Source organism: Polypterus senegalus, chromosome 1 (assembly GCF_016835505.1).
Source record: "Polypterus senegalus isolate Bchr_013 chromosome 1, ASM1683550v1, whole genome shotgun sequence".
In the NCBI taxonomy this organism is placed as follows: Eukaryota; Metazoa; Chordata; class Cladistia; order Polypteriformes; family Polypteridae; genus Polypterus; species Polypterus senegalus.
In genome coordinates, this window is record NC_053154.1 from 63,955,952 (window position 1) to 63,976,212 (window position 20,261).

At 39.2% G+C, this 20,261-nt stretch overlaps 1 protein-coding gene across 1 annotated transcript; it reads right to left on the reverse strand.

Moving 5' to 3' along the window:
- Nucleotides 1–295: 295 nt before the first annotated feature.
- Nucleotides 296–1,250, reverse strand: LOC120523598. Its single transcript, XM_039745081.1, has 2 exons — nucleotides 1,062–1,250; nucleotides 296–859 (listed from the first exon to the last, which is right to left on the reverse strand). Exons 1-2 carry the CDS (start codon nucleotides 1,248–1,250, stop codon nucleotides 296–298), a joined length of 753 nt encoding a protein of 250 aa, XP_039601015.1.
- Nucleotides 1,251–20,261: the final 19,011 nt, after the last annotated feature.

Consider the following 20,261-nt stretch of genomic DNA (forward strand, 5'->3'; position numbering starts at 1 on the left):
TAAATGTGGCAATTACTTGACACTCTTATCCAGAGCGACTTACAAGGTGCTACTGACTATACAATCAGGGATCACAGTCATCTAGGAGCAATATGTAAGGGGCCATACCAAGGGTACAACTGGTCTAGAAAAATTGATTCAAAGATTCCAAAGTTCAAAGCGTTTATTTTCTTAAACAAAAAAATACAAAATAAAAACTACTACCACTAATAGAAAAATATACATTTACATAAATGTGCAACATCTGGTATTTGTGTATGTGTGTGTGTGTGGGAGTGACCAGTATTTTATCAGTTCATTGATGTGATCTGTTGGCACATATCTGGCACTGCCAGTCAGTCTCCTTCTTGCATTTCCCACAGGTGTACTTGTAGCAGTCCACACAGTGCAAGGTTGCATTATTTTTCTTGCACTGGACGGTCACCTGACACTTGGCCCTTTTCCCTGGGTGTGGTGTGGCAGGTTGTTGCAAAAGCAGCTGCTCCTTGTCCACCATCCTTTCTTGCATAAACCGCTTAGCAAGCTCAGTTGCAAGCTGCGCCATGAAGTCCACCCTTCTCTCCTTCACTCCGGTGCATGCCTGATACAGCACGTGAGCATTCATCACTGCCATGTCGATCATGTTGTAAAACACGGCAACTGGCCATCGCCGTGTTCCTGCGCTTACGGTGTACTGTCGAACCTTCTGGTCCATAATGTCCACGCCGCACTTCATGGTGTTGTAATCAGTGACTGTGTTTGGCTTCCTCTTTCGGTTATCCCCAATCTCAACTATGTTGTGCATGGTGCTGAGGATACAGACGGTCTTCTTCCTCTTGGGCGCATAAACTGTGAGTGTGGTGCCAGTGGTTGAAAACACCTGATAAGTAAGATAAGAAAAGATAAAACGTTATTGTCATTGCACTTTTATATACAGTATAATAACACAATGAAATTGGAGCTCTTGCTCTAGGTGCAAAAAAGAAAAGGAAAAATAACACAGCACTTTATATAAATATAGTAATTATTAATCAAAATAGATAAAATATATATAAAAATAGATAAAAATAACGACAACATACCTGTGTGGTGAATTCGTTGCGGTCCGAAGATTCTTTTGCTGATTGTGGAAGCTCGCGACGAATCTTGTTTATGGTGCCAACAAGAGTAGTTTTCCGGCTGAGCAGTCGTCCAGCGAGTGACAATGATGTAAAGTAATTGTCAGTGGTAACAGTTCTTCCCTTGTCCATGAAAGGCTCCATCAGCTTCATTACCACTTTTTTTTACATTTTATTCTGTATGTGTATGAGCATGTCAAAAACCATGGACCACAACTTTACTCATCTTATGACATTTTTATACAAACATACATTGGAGAGTGAATGTTTTCATTCTATTCATTTTATTCTATTACCAACTCTTCATTCTGTTTTCACTCAATTTTGACTTGTGTTTCCATATATTGTGAATGTGTGTCTTTCCTGGCCTGCCTTGGATTTTAGTTACTCTGAGTAAGCAAATGCAAATGTGCCAGGCCTCACAGGTGATGGGTGGTTTGCAGTTCTTGGGGGGAAGGGAAGTGACACATTCCAATGGGCCACCCATTTACAAATGAATGGGAGCCAATTGTCGGTGATTGAGATTTTAGTTTCAAACCAAGGGGCCATTTGGCCTACCTCTGGTAGGGCTGAGGGGGTCAGGAAAACCTGGGAGTTCTAGTGTTAAGAAGGGGGACCAAAGGGTGTGTTCCAACTACAGAGGGATCACATTCCTCAGCCACCCTGGAAAAGTCTATTCGGGGGTTCTGGAGAGGAGGGTCCATCGGATAGTCGAACCTCGAATTCAGGAGGAACAGTGGACCAGCTCTACACCCTTAGCAGGGTCCTGGAGGGTGCATGGGAGTTTGCCCAACCAGTCTACATGTGTTTTGTGGACTTGGAAAAGATGTTTGACCGTGTCCCTCGCGGAATCCTGTGGGGGGTGTTCCAGGATTATGGGGTACCGGACCCCCTGATAAGGTCTGTTTGGCCCCTGTACAACCGGTGTCAGGGCTTGGTCCGCATTGCCGGCAGTAAGTTGAACCTGTTTCCAGTGAGAGTTGTACTCCGTCAGGGCTGCCCTTTGTCACCGATTCTGTTCATAACTTTTATGGACAGAATTTCTAGGTGCAGCCAGGGTGTTGAGGGGGTCCGGGTTGGTGGATTAAGGATTAGGTCACTGCTTTTTGCAGATGACGTTGTCCTGTTTTCTCTCTCTGAGAAATGGTGGGTGTGAAATGGTTGGGATGGGAATCAGCACCTCCAAATCCAAGACCATGGTCCTCAGCCGGAAAAAGGTGGAGTGCCCTCTCAGGGTTGGGAGCGAGATCCTGCCCTAAGTGGAGGAGTTCAAGTATCTCGGGGTCTTGTTCATGAGTGAGGGAAGAATGGAGCATGAGATCGACAGATTGGTGCGGCGTCCACAGTGATGCGGGCTCTCCATCGGTCTGTCATGGTAAAAAAGGAGCTGAGCCATAAGGCAAAGCTCTCAATTTACCAGTTGATCTATGTTCCTACCCTCATCTATGGTCATGAGCTATGGGTAGTGACCGAAAGAATGTGATCGTGAATACAAGCATCTGAAATGAGTTTCCTCCACAGGGTGACTGGGCTTTCCCTTAAAGATAGGGTGAGAAGCTCAGTCATCTGAGAGGGGCTCAGAGTAGAGCCGCTGCTCCTCCACATCGAGAGGAGTCAGATGAGGTGGCTCGGGCATCTGATCAGGATGCCTCCTGGATGCATCCCTGGCGAGGTGTTCCGGGCACGTTTAACCGGGAGGAGGCACCTGGGAAGACCCAGGACACGCTGGAGGGACTATGTCTCCCAGCTGGCCTGGGAACGCCTCGGGATTCCCCCCGGAGGAGCTAGAAGAAGTGGCCGGGGAGAGGAAAGTCTGGGCATCTCTGCTCAAGCTGCTGCCCCGCGACCCGACCTCGGATAAGTGGAAGAGAATGGATGGATAGATATGGCAAATAAACCCATTTTTACCAGCTGATGCAGAGTTAAGTAAATTTATTTCCACAATATCAAATCAATATTTTTGTGTAAAGCAATACATTTGAGATATCTGATCAAGCTCTTTGGGATAAATTTAAGCATATTTGAAGGAGCAAAAGGCTCACACAAAAGTAAACTGCAAATAAATAAGGAAATACAATTAATCAAATGATCTTGTATAACTCTGTAATGGCCAGTGTAATTTTCTAGGCTGTGGTGTGCTGGGATGGTAACTTCACTTCAAGGGAGGCCTACTGAATTTACAAGCATATTGAAAGTCAAGCTCAGTTATGGGACATATTCTGGGCACCTTGAAGGTCGTAACAAAGGAAAGAATTAAAATAAATCTGAGTGTCATTATGAATAATGCTGCACACAGACTAAGAAATTTCACAAACTATAACATGCTTTTCAAACCAAATTCTCAGTTTTGACTCCCTTTACCTAAGTGGTATCTTATGTCTCCTTTTTTTCTAAAGCTATTTCTCCAAAGGAATGTTAGGAGAAACATCTGTGACAACGTTGATTCTTAAGTGAAACATAAATGAGAATCTCTTGCAAGTCTCATGAGCCATCACTTTTGAGCAGTAACCTCTTCCTATGGTATTGGAGTAGCAGTAGTGGCTGGCAAAACTGGTCAACCTCTGCACCTGTCCATCACACTTCTCCAATATAACAAACAGACTCATGAATCCTTTGCTGACCTTCATGAACTTGCTAAGGTTGCAGGAACTGAGATTTTTGGAATAAACTGTAATAACATCTGTATTTGCCATTATCGAAACACTAGAATGTTCTAAAGATATCATTAGCTAATGAATGGAGTTCAGATGGAGTATTTGTCAGTCCATACGTCAACAGAGTCCAGAAGCAGTTTTAAATGTAGTGTTCTATTCATTTCTATATGGACAATCTGTTTTAGTGGAGTGTCATTGATTTGATATACAGGTAGTCCCCAGGTTACGGACATCCGACCTACGACTTACAAACGGGGCTGCAGCTGCGATGCATGCGCCTCAGTAACTGCCGCTCCATCATCTTCGGCCTGGGGACGCTGCAAGTGGTGGCTGGACAGAGGCGATTTCACTGCTTGCGCAGTGTAGTGTCCCTCGGGCGGCTCCCGGCGGCAAGCGGTGACCCGTGGTCCATAGTCACTGGGGCCACAGCTATTGCTTGTGTGCAGGATGGAGGCTTGACGGAGCAGTTCGCTGCCCACCCCCCACGCCGCCGTAGCTACTGCTCCTCACTGGACGCAGGCTGGATGAAGAGGAGGGGGGCGATTCACTGCCCATCCACCACACGTGGCTGCCCTGTTCGTTCTTGGTGGGCGGCTGGTAATGCTGCAAGCGGTGACCCGGTTGTGGCTGAACGGAGGCCATTGAGGGTGAAAGGGGTGGTGGGGGGGTAGCATTGTAATGTGCCTCGTATGGCTGCCTGTTGAATGGGGGCAGTGGTGGGCGATTCACTACCCGCCTTTGGCCACACCATGTTCATTTTCAGTGGACAGACGTTGCAGGCAGCATAATGTAGTGGAGGTGACTGTGTGGTGGGCGGGTGGTGAACCGCCCCTTGCCGCCCCCATTCATTCTCAATAGCAAGCCTGCTTGTACTGTTATGCACATAGCAGGAAACTGTCTCTTGTCAGTACATCAGACATGTTGACGGTGGGTGCTTCCCGGCTGTGATGACGTGTACAGTGCTGTGCAGAACAGCTCCTCTTAACCTTTTGTCTTCACCCTTCAAGAATGCAAGTGCTGTTGATACAGTAAAGCAGAGAAAAACCATCACCATTGAAAATAAAGTAGAAATAATAAAAAGGTCAGAGAGAGATGAAACTCCATCATTCATTGGAAGAGCACTTGGTTATAGTCGGTCAACAATAGCATTTATTAAAATAACGTACCTGTTCTGACTTACATACAAATTCAACTTAAGTACAAACCTACAGTCCCTATCTTGCACGTAACCCGGGGACTGACTATACAGTCCTAAGCATCTGAGCCTGACATACTGCCGACAACTATTTCATTGTTAGAGGAAAGTTCTGCTCTCAACAGTGGGATGTTATCTTTCAAGAGATATCAGAGTTGACTCTGAGATCAATGATATAGCAATGACCCTGTGAGCATTATCTTCCACAGAATCAAAATCAAAATTTAAGTCATTTGTAACTGATTTAGTGTACAAAATCTCCTGCTGCTTGTGTGCCTTGAATTTCAGTGATTTGAATGCATGTAAACACATACAGTATGCCTTTATCCACTAGAGGACACAGCTAGCGTCGGATTAGTGCAGGAGTGCAGGTTGCTGAGGCACTAAACACTGAAGTACCCTTATATTCATCTTTAGCAGTAGTAAGATATAGATTTCTTATACATATAAAATGTATTTGGCAGCCAATGACTTCAATTTATTATTGATGAATTTGTTAAAAAATATTGATAGCACAGTCTATTGTTTCATACGTGACAGACATTTGTTTCAAAGGCTTTGGATATAATGGTTGAAGATGAAGATTGGTCTATTTTTGAGAAAATGTTTTTTATCTAGTGATAAATATTTATTTCATGAATAATGAATAAAATGAGCTGGAGTCTTGCATCTACACTCAAAGAATAACTTGATAATTTTGGGACAACACTAAAGAAATGTTATCCTAGTAAAATGCTCAATCTTAGTTTTGGTGATTGTGACAAACATTTAATTAAACATATTTATCAACTTGGCATAACTTAATTAAGTTTCACTAATGTTTTTCAATTGAGGGTTTAAATTATTACCAATCGGTGATAAAGACATTGTAATTTATCAGAATATACTGCTCAATCCCTTTAAAATAAGTTCAATCATCTTGCATTATATTCAGCACTGGCTGCCTCTACGTCTATTTATCGAAAGTATTCCCTATAGCCTAAATGTCTTGTATGTCTCATTATCACGCTTGCTAAGTGGTTTGCTGTTTTATTTTTGTTTAAATACAAAACAAGTGGCAATGAAGTCAGTTAAGTAGCAACTAATATTGTCCTCTTTATTCCATCTATTCTCTCCATGAATTGAGTGCATTCGTACACAAAGGCAGCTATTTTTAATTAACAAGTCACAGGGAATTATGCCATTTTTGTGAACAGCATTAACTGCAGTGCACCTTTTAACAGCTTACAGAAGCTGCCACTGAGCGAGTGATTAGAATAAAAACTCCAAGCAAAATAAGTTAACGAAAATGCATAAGAGAAGAAGTTCTCAGTCTCAGGACAGATGACGACGGTGGCTGTTGTTTTAAATTTCAATCAGTTTATATCATTAGGCAGTTCCTAGTTATTATATTTTTACCTTTATTTCTACCTATACTTGTACCTTTATATTTTTAACATTTCCTTCTTTATTAGAAATGTGCAAATATCTTTACATTTTGTACTCCTAACTGCCTATGAATGACTTGTATTAAAGCTGCAGGTTAAGTTAATTTGATTTTAGACTGTTGATGAACGCTACCAATAAGCTGCATTTGATTTTTCAATTGTTACTGGCATCCTGTCCAGAGGATTGTTACTGTCTTGCGTCCTACGCTTGTAGGGATAGGCTGCAGCCCGTCACATGGTATAAAGTTACATTCCATTTCTTTCCATAAAACAAACAGAAGAACAAGATTTTAGAGCAAGAAAATAAATATGAACAGGACAAGAAAAGAAAATCTCAGAACTGGGAACTGAAGTAGGTCCATGTCAAAAATTTGAAATATGCCATTGTTTTTCTCCACCTTCCAAAAAAATAAAATAAAACAAAAATATCAACAACAATAGAACCACTCAACAGTTAATGACTCTTTTCCTAACTCTTGCTCAAGATAGTGGTTTCCCCCAAATAATGGCCATTATTGAGTCTTGACACAACTCAAGTTATTTGCATGTCATTTTTATTTTCTGTAAATTTTGACTAAATTATTTTTTTATGAAGTTTACATTGGATAGTGCTTGCACAGTGATGATATCACCAGGTGACAACAATTGCTGGACTTTATCACCTTTCCTTTGGTCAGAGCCTAGAAATAAAAGGTATAGGGTTATGAGCTACAGGTGTAGCCGAAACCATGCCATACCAAGTACTTTTAGGGTTGGATGTTGGGTCAAAGATCTTTTACAGGGTACTGTACAGGTGAAGGCTCTGGTGGTCACAAGAGCTCAAGTGGATAGGCTGAGGCAAAGTGCCCAGGAAGGCTGGGACTTGCTGCCATTTGGGGAAGCTGAAGGCAAAGGCAGGACCATAAAGCCCAAAGCCAATGGAGATATGATGTCATCAGGTCTCGTGGGCGAAGTGTGCTTGTTCTTGTTATCTGTATTTGAAGTACAGTAATCCCTCCTCGATCGCTGGGGTTGCGTTCCAGAACCCCCCGCGATAGGTGAAAATCCGCGAAGTACAAACCATATGTTTGTATGGTTATTTTTATATATTTTAAGCCCTTAGAAACTCTCCCACACTGTTTATAAATATTCTCCACACAGTTATACAGTAAACCCTCGTTTATAGCGGTTAATCGGCTCCAGACAGATAAATGAATTTCCACGGAGTAGGATTCTTTATTTATAAATCTTTTTGCAGTTAAAGCATAGAAAACCTGTTTACGACTTTCTAAATACGTTTTTTAACATTATTAAAGCCCTCTAGACATGAAATAACACCTTTTAGTCAAAAGTTTAAACTGTGCTCCATGACAAGACAGAGATGACAGTTCTTTCTCACAATTAAAAGAATGCAAACATATCTTCCTCTTCAAAGGAGTGCCGTCAGGAGCAGAGAATGTCATCGAGAGAGAGAAAAGCAAACAAAAATCAATAGGGCTGTTGGGCTTATAAGTAAACGAAGCACCATGATAAAGCCGCTGCAATGAAGGGATCAATGTGAAGGTAGTCTTTTCAGCATTTTTTAGAGTAGCGTCCGTATCTTCTAAGCAAACAGCCTCTGTGCAAACAGCCCCTCTGCTCACACCCCCTCCGTCAGGCGCAGAGAAAAGCAAACAATCAAAAATCAATACGGGCTGTTAGAGCTTTGAAATGTGCAAAGCACCGCGCAGGAAGCATATCTTATATCATTGAGGAGTTTTATTTAATATGTAATATGTGCTCTGATTGGGTAGCTTCTCAGCCATCCGCCAATAGCGTCCCTTGTATGAAATCAACTGGGCAAACAAATTGAGGAAGCGTGTACCATAAATTAAAAGACCCATTGTCCACAGAAATCCGTAATATATATTTAGACATGCTTACATATAAAATCCGCGATGGAGTGAAGCCGCGAAAGTCGAAGCGCGATATAGCGAAGGATCACTGTAATGCCGAGGAGGCAGGGCAGAAAGCAGCAGTAAATGATATCGGCATCTGTAAGTAAATAACTGCTTTTTAACAATAAATAGTGAGAGTTGGGTAGAGTAGCCAAAGATTGTACTCAAGTAAGAGTAGCATTACTTCAAAATAATATTACTCATGTAAAAGTAAAAAGTAGTCATCCAAAAAATTACTCAAGTAAGAGTAAAAAAGTATTTGGTGAAAAGACTAGTCAAGTACTGAGTAACTGTTTAATCGTAATAAATTATTTATTTTTTAGAAATGTAATAAAAGAGACAAAATATAAAATAATGTGCAAATTCTGATACTTCCAAATAAAATAAAAAATGAGTAAAAATAAATAACATCCTTATAAAATAAAGATGCACAAATAACACAAAGTTCCAAACCTCAGTTTTTCACAACAAAGCTTTTGAAGCCGATACCTACAGTAGGTAACATGTATGTTTGAACAGTGCAAACTACTTATTGTGACGAGATATACTGTACATTGACAGTATAATACAGCATATTCACTTGCCCTCCAAATATCACAGCTGATAGAAAATAACATTAGAACAAGGCAGCTTGTGCATGTGCAAGAAGTCTCACTTTACCATGACTGTCTGTGTCTGTTCATGTTTGGTTAAACTGTGCTTGTTCTTCACTCAGTGAAGTGATGGTTAAGCTTCAGCAGGAGTTGGCTCTCAAGGTTCCTGCAGTGAAGCAGTGCCTGTTTAGCAGTGAACAGGAGCCCCACATGACTAAAAAGTCTCTCACAGGCTGCAGAAGCAGGAAGTTTGTGTGTGGTCATGTGACTGCATGGCTACATCTGATTAGTGAAACAGAGTCATGTGATTATTGTTGCCACATCTGCATGGTGAAATGGAGTCATGTGATCTTTGTTGCTACGTCTGATTGGTGAAACAGTCATGCAGTAGATCCACAGGCGACTTCTCTCCAACTAAAATATAGCGTATATAATGTGTAAACGTAAAAAAGTAACGAGTCGAGTCTTGCCCAATGTTGCGGAGTAAGAGTAGCATTTCTTCTTCACAAATGTACTCAAGTAAAAGTAAAAAGTATGGTGCAGTAAAACTACTCGTAGAAGTACAATTTTTAAAAAAAGTTACTCAAGTAAATGTAGCGGAGTAAATGTAACTCATTACTACCCACCTCTGCAAATAGTTAATAAGTAACTGAAACAGCAATTGCTTAGCTTAAAAAAAAGGACGCAGCTGACTTCAAAGCAATAAAGAGGAAGGCTCAGCGGTGCATAGGTAAGTGTCCAGCGTTAAGATGCCCGCTCAGGCACAACGGGCTGTAGGAACAGATGAGATAGTAAGAAATAAACTAGCAGCAGATAATCATTAAGCAAGTTTTATTTATTTTAAATTGAACAGTTCTTAGTGGTCCGGAGAGAGAACTGTTAAGTGAGCGACAGTATATGGGTTCATTAATACGGGGGAATACAAACAGTGCAAGTGAAGAGCTTTTAAGTAAGGAATAAGTGAAGTATGAAGTTATAAAAACAGACAGAGAAAAGTAAAGTTAACCTTATAAAAGGACAAACAGCAGGCAGTTGAGAGGGAGGATATTACAGGAGCTGAAGGAGACAAAAGGTATAAAATAGCTGCAGCAGTTCTATAATCTACTTTCATTTGCTTAAACTTTTTAGTTTTACCATTTAAGTTAAATCCATCCATCCATCCATTTTCCAACCCGCTGAATCCGAACACAGGGTGACGGGGGTCTGCTGGAGCCAATCCCAGCCAACACAGGGCACAAGACAGGAACCAATCCCAGGCAGGGTGCCAATCCACCGCAGGACACACACAAACATACCCACACACCAAGCAAATCATTTAATTTTAATTTTAAAAAAAGAAGTTAAGGCAGGTTTCGTAATCCTAAATCAAATTTTAATAATGATGCCAGTGCAATGCAAGTCCTGTTAAGTGTTGGACTTTTTAGATGATGGCTTGGAGGAGCCAGTGGTCTATAAGGTCTATAAGGAGATGCCAGCTGATCCAGCACCTTGAGGTCTGTGTCACTGAACTGGAGGAGGAGCTGGTTGGCCTGTGTTGTAGTAGAGAATTGGCAGACCTGGCCTAGGTGTCCTTTAGAGAGATAGTGTGCACCCCTAAGGTGGTGCGGGAGGAGATTTCAGACCAGACAGGTAGAGATAGATGGGTTACAGTCACAAGGTGTAAGGTAAAAGGTACACACTGGGGGCATCAACCCTAGAGTTAGAAGTGTCAAACTGTTTTCAGTTCCCTGTAGAGCTGGACGTTATCTCTGTTGATTTTGAGGTGATAGTCAGGGATTAGGAGCTCCAATGGGCCACCTCAAAATCAGTAGGCTAGTCAAGGATTGTTTAAACTAGGGAATGTGGGGGCCAGGAGTTTAGGACAGGGAGATTTAGAACTATACATGGAGGAACAAACAATGGTGTAGAAATAAAAATGCGTAGTAATGTAAATTCTAACCCAACATTTAAATGTAGAAGGAGTTATACAGTACATTAAAAATAGCTTGTCTTAATGCTAATGAGTTACAGCTGTACGTAGCAGAGTGTAATTATGATATTATAGCAATAACAGAAACCTGGCTAAATAACAAAGATGGAGATGAGTATAACATAGAGGATGCACATTTTTAGAAAGGATAGACAGAACAGAAAAGGAGGTGGGGTTGCTGTTTATGTCATACAGAATTTAAATGCAAATCCTCTTCAGATGGACAATGAGCTCTACCTTTGTGATGACATGTGTCTTCACCTGGAAAGCATTAGGGAAAGAGGCCTTATTTTAGGAGTATTTTATAGAACACCCAATGCAGACAGTAATTTCAACACACATCTTTTTAGTTATATTAAAAAGGCAAGTTTATAGGGAAATATTAGAGTCATGGGGGACTTTAATTATCCAAATATTAACTGGGATAACCTTGACAATGTTGGAGCAGAGGAGCAGAAGTTTTTATAAGTAATCAGTGACTGTTTTTAAACACAGTATATTAAGAGTTGCTTCCATCTAACTGATGAAGTGCTGGTGATGGTTGCCTTTCCAACAGTTTCTCCCATCGCATGAGAGAACCTTGGTAACCTCCCACAGCATTCCTTTCTTCTCTGGTTACTTGGTTTTGCCAGACATCCAACTCTTGAAAATGTCCTGGTGGTTCCAAACTACTTCCATTTAACAGTTATTGAAGTTAATGTGTTCTAGAAAACTCAAAGTTTTACAAATGTTTTTTTCTTCCATGCCCTGATCTGTGCCTCACTACCATTTTATCATGGCAGTCTACACAGAGTTCCTTGGACATTAAATCTTGATTTATATCGTGACATGTTGTATGAATTTTGAGATCTAAACATACACAGGTGTGTGTCTTTCTAAACTACTATATGTCCAATAAATTACATTTGCCACAATTGGACTACAATCAACTTCTAGACAAATCTAAAATATGCAGTAATTAATGCAAACAGCATGCACCTGACTACAATTTGGAGTGTTACAAAGTAGGGCCTTTATAGAAATGAGAGATTTCAGATCTACTTTATTTGTGTTAAAAATGTTATGTTATGCTAAAAAATTAACATAGAGCAGCTTTTCCTTGGTAAGCAAATCTTAAACAAATGTTACCCAGAGATTGTGTATTTAAATATTATATAGCTAGTCACAAAACATAAAAAGATAAGTGTATTAAGCAAAGTTTATTAAAAAAAAACATATTAAAAATGTTTCAAAATGTTGTGTTTTTAAAAATGTAAGAAAATAACTTATTTCAGTCTAACAAGTGAGTCTAGCAGTGTGATACCAATGAAACAATAAAACAAATCAGAATCAGAAAAACTTTATTAATCCCGAAGGAAATTACTTATGTTACAAATTAATAACAGACAAGGATTTCACCAGGTCATAAGAGCAAGTATAAAGTAATCATGTAAATATAAATAAAGTATAATAAATGTAAGTATCAAACTAAAGTACAGAGTGTTGCATCTTAAGTTAATATTGCACATTTTGAGAACAAATAAGGTTATTCTCATGTGAAGAGCAGAAAATTTATTGCACAAGAACAGATAGTATGTTGCACATTTAAAGTACTTGAAAAAATGGACCTGGATATTCAATAAAGAAAAAGGGTAACAGTTTAAAGTGCGGGCAAGTGACCGGAAAAGGAGTTAGAGTCTGATGGCTGTGGGGAGGAAGGATTTCCTGTGATGTTCAGTGGAGCACTTGATGCTAATTAGTTTACTGCTGAAAACGCTCCTCTGTCCAACCACAACACTATGAAGTGGATGATTAGCATTTTCAATAATAGACCAAAGCCTAGACAACATTCTCTGATCTGCCTCAGTTTCCAAGCTGTCCAGTTTCTCTCCCTTCTATCACAGAGGCAGCCTTCTGAATTAGTTTGTTTAGTCTCCTGATGTCTGCCACTTTCATGCTGCCCCCCCAGCATGCCACAGCAAAGAAAATGGCACTGGCAACCATGCTGTTATAGAACATCCGCAACATAGTGTTGCTGACACTAAAAGATCTGAGCTTGCGTAGGAAATACAGCCTACTTTGACCCTTCTTGTATATGGCCATCGAGTTCCTGGACCAGTCTAGCTTATTGCTTATATGCACCCTTAGATACTTGTACTCCTCAACGATCTCCACCTCCACATCCCTAATAGACGGGGGAGTGGCTGGAGATCATGATATTCTTAAATCAGCTACCAGTTCTTTAGTTTTACTGGCATTGATCTGCAGTTGATTCAGCTCACACCAGTCAACAAAACTGTCCACTACCTTCCTGTATTCCGTCTCGTCTCCAAGTAGATACTTCTACCAACTATTCCAGAGACGTCAGAGAATTTCTGCAGATGGCAGCCCTCTGTGTTGTAACTAAAATCTGTAGTATAAAGGGTGAAGAGGAATGGTGCTAGAACTGTCCCTTGTGGAGCACCAGTGCCACACAGCACGGTGTCAGACACAGAGCCCTGTAGGTGCACAAACTGTGACCTTCCTGTCAGATAGTCCAGGATGCACAAAACTAAGGGAGCATCCACCTGCATTTCTGCTTACTCCCCAGTCTGACAAAAAGTCATTTCTAATTACACTCTGCTTCAGATTACCACTTCTGTCTCTGCATAGATGTGCACAAACCTTGAGAGGACACAAGATGATGTGAATTGGATAGGAGGTGTGGGTGATACCCAGTGTCATTAGTGCTGACCAACAGCCACACTCTGGTCTCATGCAAGTTGAAAGCATCTCTTGGTGGCACAGTTAAGATTAAAGGACATATTTAACATAAAGAGTAGATTAATGGCTTACTTTTCCATGTGAGTTTACTGACTAGATTGTTGGAAGCTAGAACTTTTTTCATTATTTGAAAATGTGACAAGACCTCAGTATCTGCAGTTCTTGTTTTGTTCATTATATATTTGCTTTTGTTTTTTTCTGTATTTGAGCATGGCTGTCGTTACACTATACATCACAATAACGTAGCTCGCCAGCTTGTGAGCTTTCAGGTTCTCTTTTATAAAGACATTTCTGACAATAGCCAAATTGTGGAGGTTGACTAAATTTACATTTACTCTGGGGCTTTTGAAGGCTTTAACACTTTTTTTAGACCTGGCCTGCTCTAAACTACAAGTTTAAAAGCAATCTTTATTCTTTATCTCTTTGATAAATCACTACAGTTTTATCTCATTACATTTTAAGTAGAGCAGTGAAATGTTGCCTTAAGTTTTTATCTTTCATCCATCTTATTCATGTAAGAAAATGGATTTGACTGACACTTCTAAATGAATAAATCATTATAAAGATTAAGAATTATTAAACACAACACTTATCTACATGTACTCTTACAGCATCTTTATTAAGACAGAGCTAAAACTAAGAACTAAGCTGAAAAATCTATCTTAGAAAAATATCTACAACAAGTCTAATTATTTCAGTCAGTCAAAATGGAAAGCAATAACAACAAAAATCAACATGCACTATCAGTATGATGCCATTGTACTGTGTAACGCTGAGAGGGCCAGAGCCGTTGGGTACACTGAGTGGTATTTGTCCCCATTCAGTCCCCACTGAATGGTATTTGTTTTTTTACAGAAGCTAATCAAATAAATAAATAAATATGATGGAAAGTCAAAAAGTAAAAGCAATTTGAAAATTATATGCTAACAGCAAAGGATAAGAGGTGATGCAATACAATACATTTGCTGTGGCTTATGGGGAGTTAGAACACGTACAGCACAGCCCCTGATGTTGGTCTAGTTGAAGCCAAGTTCAAATGAACATGGACGCTGTGTTCTGGGATCACACTGTTGTTCAACAATGTGCCGTAGTGAGATTTATTTGGGCACAGGGGGGGAAACCTGCTGAAATTCACTAAAGGATGTTGGCTTGTGCAGATCAGTAATATGGTTACTCATCTCGTGCAAACTTTATGGTACTCAAAAATCACATGCACTATTATATCCCAATGTGTAGTACCAGCGGACAACGTAATCTGTCGGTTTTCTCTGAGGAAGGCATTTGCCATGTCAATACAGGCTTGTGTGCGTGATGTTGCCCAGTTTGAGCTTTGTTGGTTACACTTGTTCTTCCAGCTTTAAACTGTTCTACCCATTCAAAAACTTTTTGTTCAGTCTTTCTGTTTTCACTTCCAACCTTAACTAGACTAATGACAGAGTGCTGCATTGTGTTCAAACTACCTATAAGCCATTGTGAATGTGTTATTTTGCATTAGCATTTTTCCAGCATATTGCTGTTGGTATAAAGGAGCCTCAGTAGTGTTCCTTGACAAATGTCTGGCTGAAGGTACTCAGTGTTAGTGTCCCATAGTGAGGATGTGCACCAGTATTCATAATGTTCATAATTGTTTTAATTCTCTCCTCTCTACTATCTACAGGTTTTCCATACTGCATCCCCTAACTACAGTAAGCCTGTCCATTTCATCAGCTTGTTGTTTCAGTAGGCCCCTCTTTAAGTGATGTTTAACAGCCCAGCACACCACTGCATATTGAAAATTACATAGTTGTAGAAGTCGTGAAGGATATCACTACCCACATTAAAGGAACACAGGCCCGTAAGAATAAACAGTCTACTTTGCCCTTTCCTATGTAGTTCCTCTATGTTATGAGACCTGTCCAACTTGTCATTGATGTGGACTCCAAAGTAGTTGTAGGAGAGGACCACTTCTACATCCACTTCCTGAATAGCAACCAGGCACAGAGGTTTTTTGGTGTGGCGAAAGTCATTAACCAGTTCCTTGGTTTTGCTGATGTTACGTTCTATACAGTTCTTTTTGCACCAAAAAAAAAAAAATCTAATTTTTTTTTCTTATTTTGAAAAGGTTATAAAATAGGAATGATAGCATGGAGGTGTGGTGATTATCAACATACAGGTTAGTACACTATATGAATGTTCAACCAAGAAGCTGAACTCTGGTTTGTCAACCGTCTTTGTCACTCTTCAATTTGTCAAACACCAGCCAACATGCAATTTGATAATGTAAGATTTAATATATGTGCTGCATGAGAGCATGGGTAAAATATTACACTTTCAAATAAACAAAGCCTAGGCAAGCTGCAAGAATATTAAAATCAAAACAAAAAAATAACTAAATACATTTTCAATATAGTGAATAGTTTAACAAAATAACAATTTAGACATTAAGCACATTTTTTTTTCCAAGCTATGAGAAGATGCCCAGAAAGTAATTAAATGCCTTTTTTAACCCAGTGCGTATGTTCAGAGTAAAACAGCAATAATGTTACACGTTTTTTTAGTGCAAAATGTCTCTAGATTTCTAGGCTTTGTCCTTAATACAATTAGTTTGTTTATGGAATTTTCATGTTGTCCCAATGTTCACATCAGCCTTCTCCAGGTAGTTTGCTTCCTAACATATCCCAAAATATACATTTTAGGATAACCGCTATCTCCAAATTTTCCAAGCATGAGTGAATGTAGGTGTTTACATGAATGTGCATTTTCCCATCCTAATTTCTTAAATCTCTTCGAGGTGATGTAAGAAGTGGGCTCAGAAAATGAGATGGATAGATAGATGAAACTGTAGTGGCCAGCAGACAAGTGCACTTATTCATTGGGACAGGCTATAGCCAACTACAGTGTTTACTGCTTGAGACTTAAGCATATACAGGCAAAACAGAACCAGCTACCTCAAGAACTGCAAAATCAGTAAATCATCCTGTCTCTTTCTCTTCTTTCTAGAGAACACTGACAGGGGATGCATAGCCCACACCACCATGATCACTGGGTTCCAATGTTTCTGACAGCAGGAGGTAATCAGGAGAGAGTTAGGAGAGAATGTATGCAAAGGAGAGGTCGAAAAAGCAAATGTCTGGGGTCCAAGAATACATATACTGGAGATAGGATCGTGAAGATCTAGCCATAAGTCTGTAGGTGTACAATGCTGTGGAACCCATCAGTAGATGCGCTTAAGTGGACAAATCAAGGTCTATCATGAATTGTCCCATTGTCCAGTTGCCTATTTCTTGTTATGCAGACGTATCCTGTAGCCCAGCACAGCAGGAGGCAGGATGATGTTTGCTTAGGTACACTAGTGTTAAGCCTAGCTTGTGTTAAATTATATACATATAAAGGCTCATAATGCTTCTTTAACATGGTGTTTCTCGGTGTCTCCCATCTTGATGCCACAATACTCATTAATGGGACACACTTAATAGAATAAGATAAGTGGGGCTCATTGGGGCTGACACTTGATTATTTTTCACACAGGAACATAAGAAATTTGGCAAATGAGATTCAGTCCATCACAACTAATTTACTTAGCTAATAGTTAAGCAGTCCCGGTATCTCATCTAGATACTACTTGTCTTGGTAGTTTGTTTCACATTTCCAGTACCTCTTAAAAGAAAGATGTGCTTCCTGGCTTCAGTCTTAATCACACTTCCTCCTTAATTTCCACTGTTGTCCTCAAGTATGTGGTTCATCCTCATAACTGAACAAATTCTGCTGGATCTACTTTATCAATGCCTGTGAGAATTATGAAGACCTGGATTAGGTCACCCCACAGTCTTCTCTGCTTGAAACTGAACAGGTTTAATTCTCTGAATCTGTCACTGTACGCCATGTCTTTAAGTCCTGGGATGCACCTGGTTACTGTCCTCTGCACAGTTTCAAGTGCTGCTATGTCATTGTCATATTATTAAAGTGGTGACCAGAACTGCACACAATACTCCAGATGATGTCTTTCTAGTGCATCATATAGTCTAAGCATCATGCATCAAGCCTCATGCTTTCTATTTAACAGTTTTTATGATATAACCTAACGTTTTATTTGTCTTTTTAATTGCTTCTATACATTGCTTAGATAAAGGGAATGTTGCAGCAAAGTAAATCCCTAAACCCTTTCCAGATGTTGCTTCCTGTAGGACAGTGTCTCTCATCTTGTATTTCTAAATGATGTTTCTTTTGTCCACATGTAGCGTTTTGTACTTTTGTAAATTAAACTGAATTTTACAACTGTTTGTCCAGTTGGGAAGATTGTACCCAAGTAGGATTAAATAGATCAATAATGAATAGTTGGACTGATGAATAGCTAAATCATTAAGTGATTTGAATTAAGAGTACCTTAAAATGTCCTGGTAACTACTTCAGAGTGAAAATACTTGGTATGATCATTTTCATTATCATTTGTCCTTAAATTTTGCACCAATGGTTACATTTATAGAGATGAGTAAAAAGAGAAATTCAATGATCAAATCTACTTGTGATTAAACTTCCATTTTTTCTGTTACTGTCCTTCATTATATATTAATGAGCTTCTGCATTGCATTTGTCCTTTCCTTGTTGCTTTTCATTTATTGTGGAGTATGACAACTGGATCAAAGTCAATTATGATTAAAGCTAAAAGAAATAAAGAAATGAAACTGCAACAGAACTAGCCACAACAGAGGTTAATGTGTATCCAGCAGTACTTAAATTTAAGGCTTGAGCTTGTGGACAAAACTGTACTTTATTATGTATCACCATTCAACGTCCATTCCAAATTAGTTCAGATAGGAGATAATAAATGACAAGGCTTTTTATGTATTTATTTATTTTTTATATATGGTTGCTGCCTTTTATATAGAGAAGAGATACACTTAGCATGCATATCTCTGCAGTTTACCCACTCACTGAGAGCACTTTATGTCTCAAGATGTAGTAAGTCATATTTTAGTAAAAAGACAGAAAGAATGGACTCCACTCAAGATCACTTTGAGTATACAATGAAGAATATAAAACAAGATAGGGCTGTAATTTACTTATGCTATCAGTTTTTGATTTTTTTTTTTTGCATTTCTCTGAAATGTTTTTCTAAATTTGTAGCAGGTTAGTCATATATATTTATTTAATATGAAACCAGTGCTTTTCAAAGTTATAAATTGAACATTTTAGCTAAGTGTTTATTTCCACAACATTGCAAATAGCTACATTTACAGTATAATAATATAGAGACATAAAAGCTTTGCGTTCAACTATTAAACATTGTAATTTTACATGTAGCTACTGCCTTTATCCATGACACCGTAGAAGTTTTACGGGTTATATTACAATTGCAGTTGTAGCAAAAGCAGGTTAAGGGATTTGCTCACAGTGAGTCTGACAGAGGTGGTAACAGAACTGGAAACCTTTTGGTTTGGAGTCCAGTGCCCACTACACCATACTACTTGCCAATAACGGCTGCAGTGCCTACAAAATTTATTCATCCACATGGAAATGTTCACATTTTATTGTTATGCAATATTGAACTGCAGTGGATATAATCTGACTTTTTGGGCGTTGATTAACAGAAAAAGACTCTTTAATGTCAAAGTGAAAACAATTCTCTGCAAAGTGCTCTAAATTAATTATAAAAATAAAACAGAAAAAAAAATGATCACATAAGTATTCACTCCCTTTAATGAGACACATTTAAATCATCACTGGTGCAGACATTTGGTTTTAGAATTCATATACTGTAAATAGTTCATTGGATATCTTTCTGAAGCCAAGGGGTTTCGGTTGACTGCAGTATAAATGTATCTAGAAATTCCCAGCCCCAGTCTTGTGGTGAGTCAGTATCATGGCTTAACCTACACAATAAACACAAAAGTACAATCCTAACAACTCAATGAAAAGGTAATTGAAAAGCACAACATAGGGGATGAAGACAAATAATGTCCAAGTCACTAAATATCCCTCGGAGTCCAGTTAATAAATCAAAAAAGCCTAGAGCAAGCCATCCACAAAAACTGAGTGATCATGAAAGAAGAAGACAGGTGAGTGAGGCCATCAAGAGACCTACTATATGCAAAGTATGAAGCAGTTACAACTTGCAATAGGGAGATTGTGAAACTAACATTTGTTGCCCAGGTGCTTTTATAGTTGTAGCTTTATGTGAGATTAACGAAGAGAAAACCACTATTAAAAAAACACACCCGCACAGCACTTAGTGCACTAACAGAACACAAAAAGGCTCAGATGTACTCGAGACATCATTTGGTAAAAGGTTTTTTTTTTTCCTAAAATTAAAATGACTACAGTAAACCATGTGATGTGTTTATGTTACAGCACATTTTAAATATCTCGACATAGAATACCTGTAAATTTCTTCTGTGTTAATTCAGTGCATGCTTTGGCTTATTTTAGCACCACTTATTAAAATGACACCATTACGTATAATGTATATTGTTCTGCCCCACATGTTGTTAGCTGTTATTTGTTGAGCTGTGCTCCCCCTTTGTTTTGTCATTTATTAACACACCCCACACATCCCACACTCACAGTGGTGTCATAAAAGTCTATGAAACTCACGTAAAGCATGTAGGTCGCCTTATAATCATTTGAATACAATACACCCCATGTGTCTCACATAGGCACCCCTTTATCTCTTGTTTTGGGCACGTCCGAAG

Excerpts from the sequence above, each read along its gene's own strand:
- LOC120523598 (XM_039745081.1), bottom strand. The coding sequence starts at position 1,250 with ATGAAGCTGATGGAGCCTTTCATGGACAAGGGAAGAACTGTTACCACT. Across the intron at positions 860-1,061 it reads GCAACGAATTCACCACACAG|GTGTTTTCAACCACTGGCAC; the intron begins GTATGTTGTCGT and ends CTTACTTATCAG.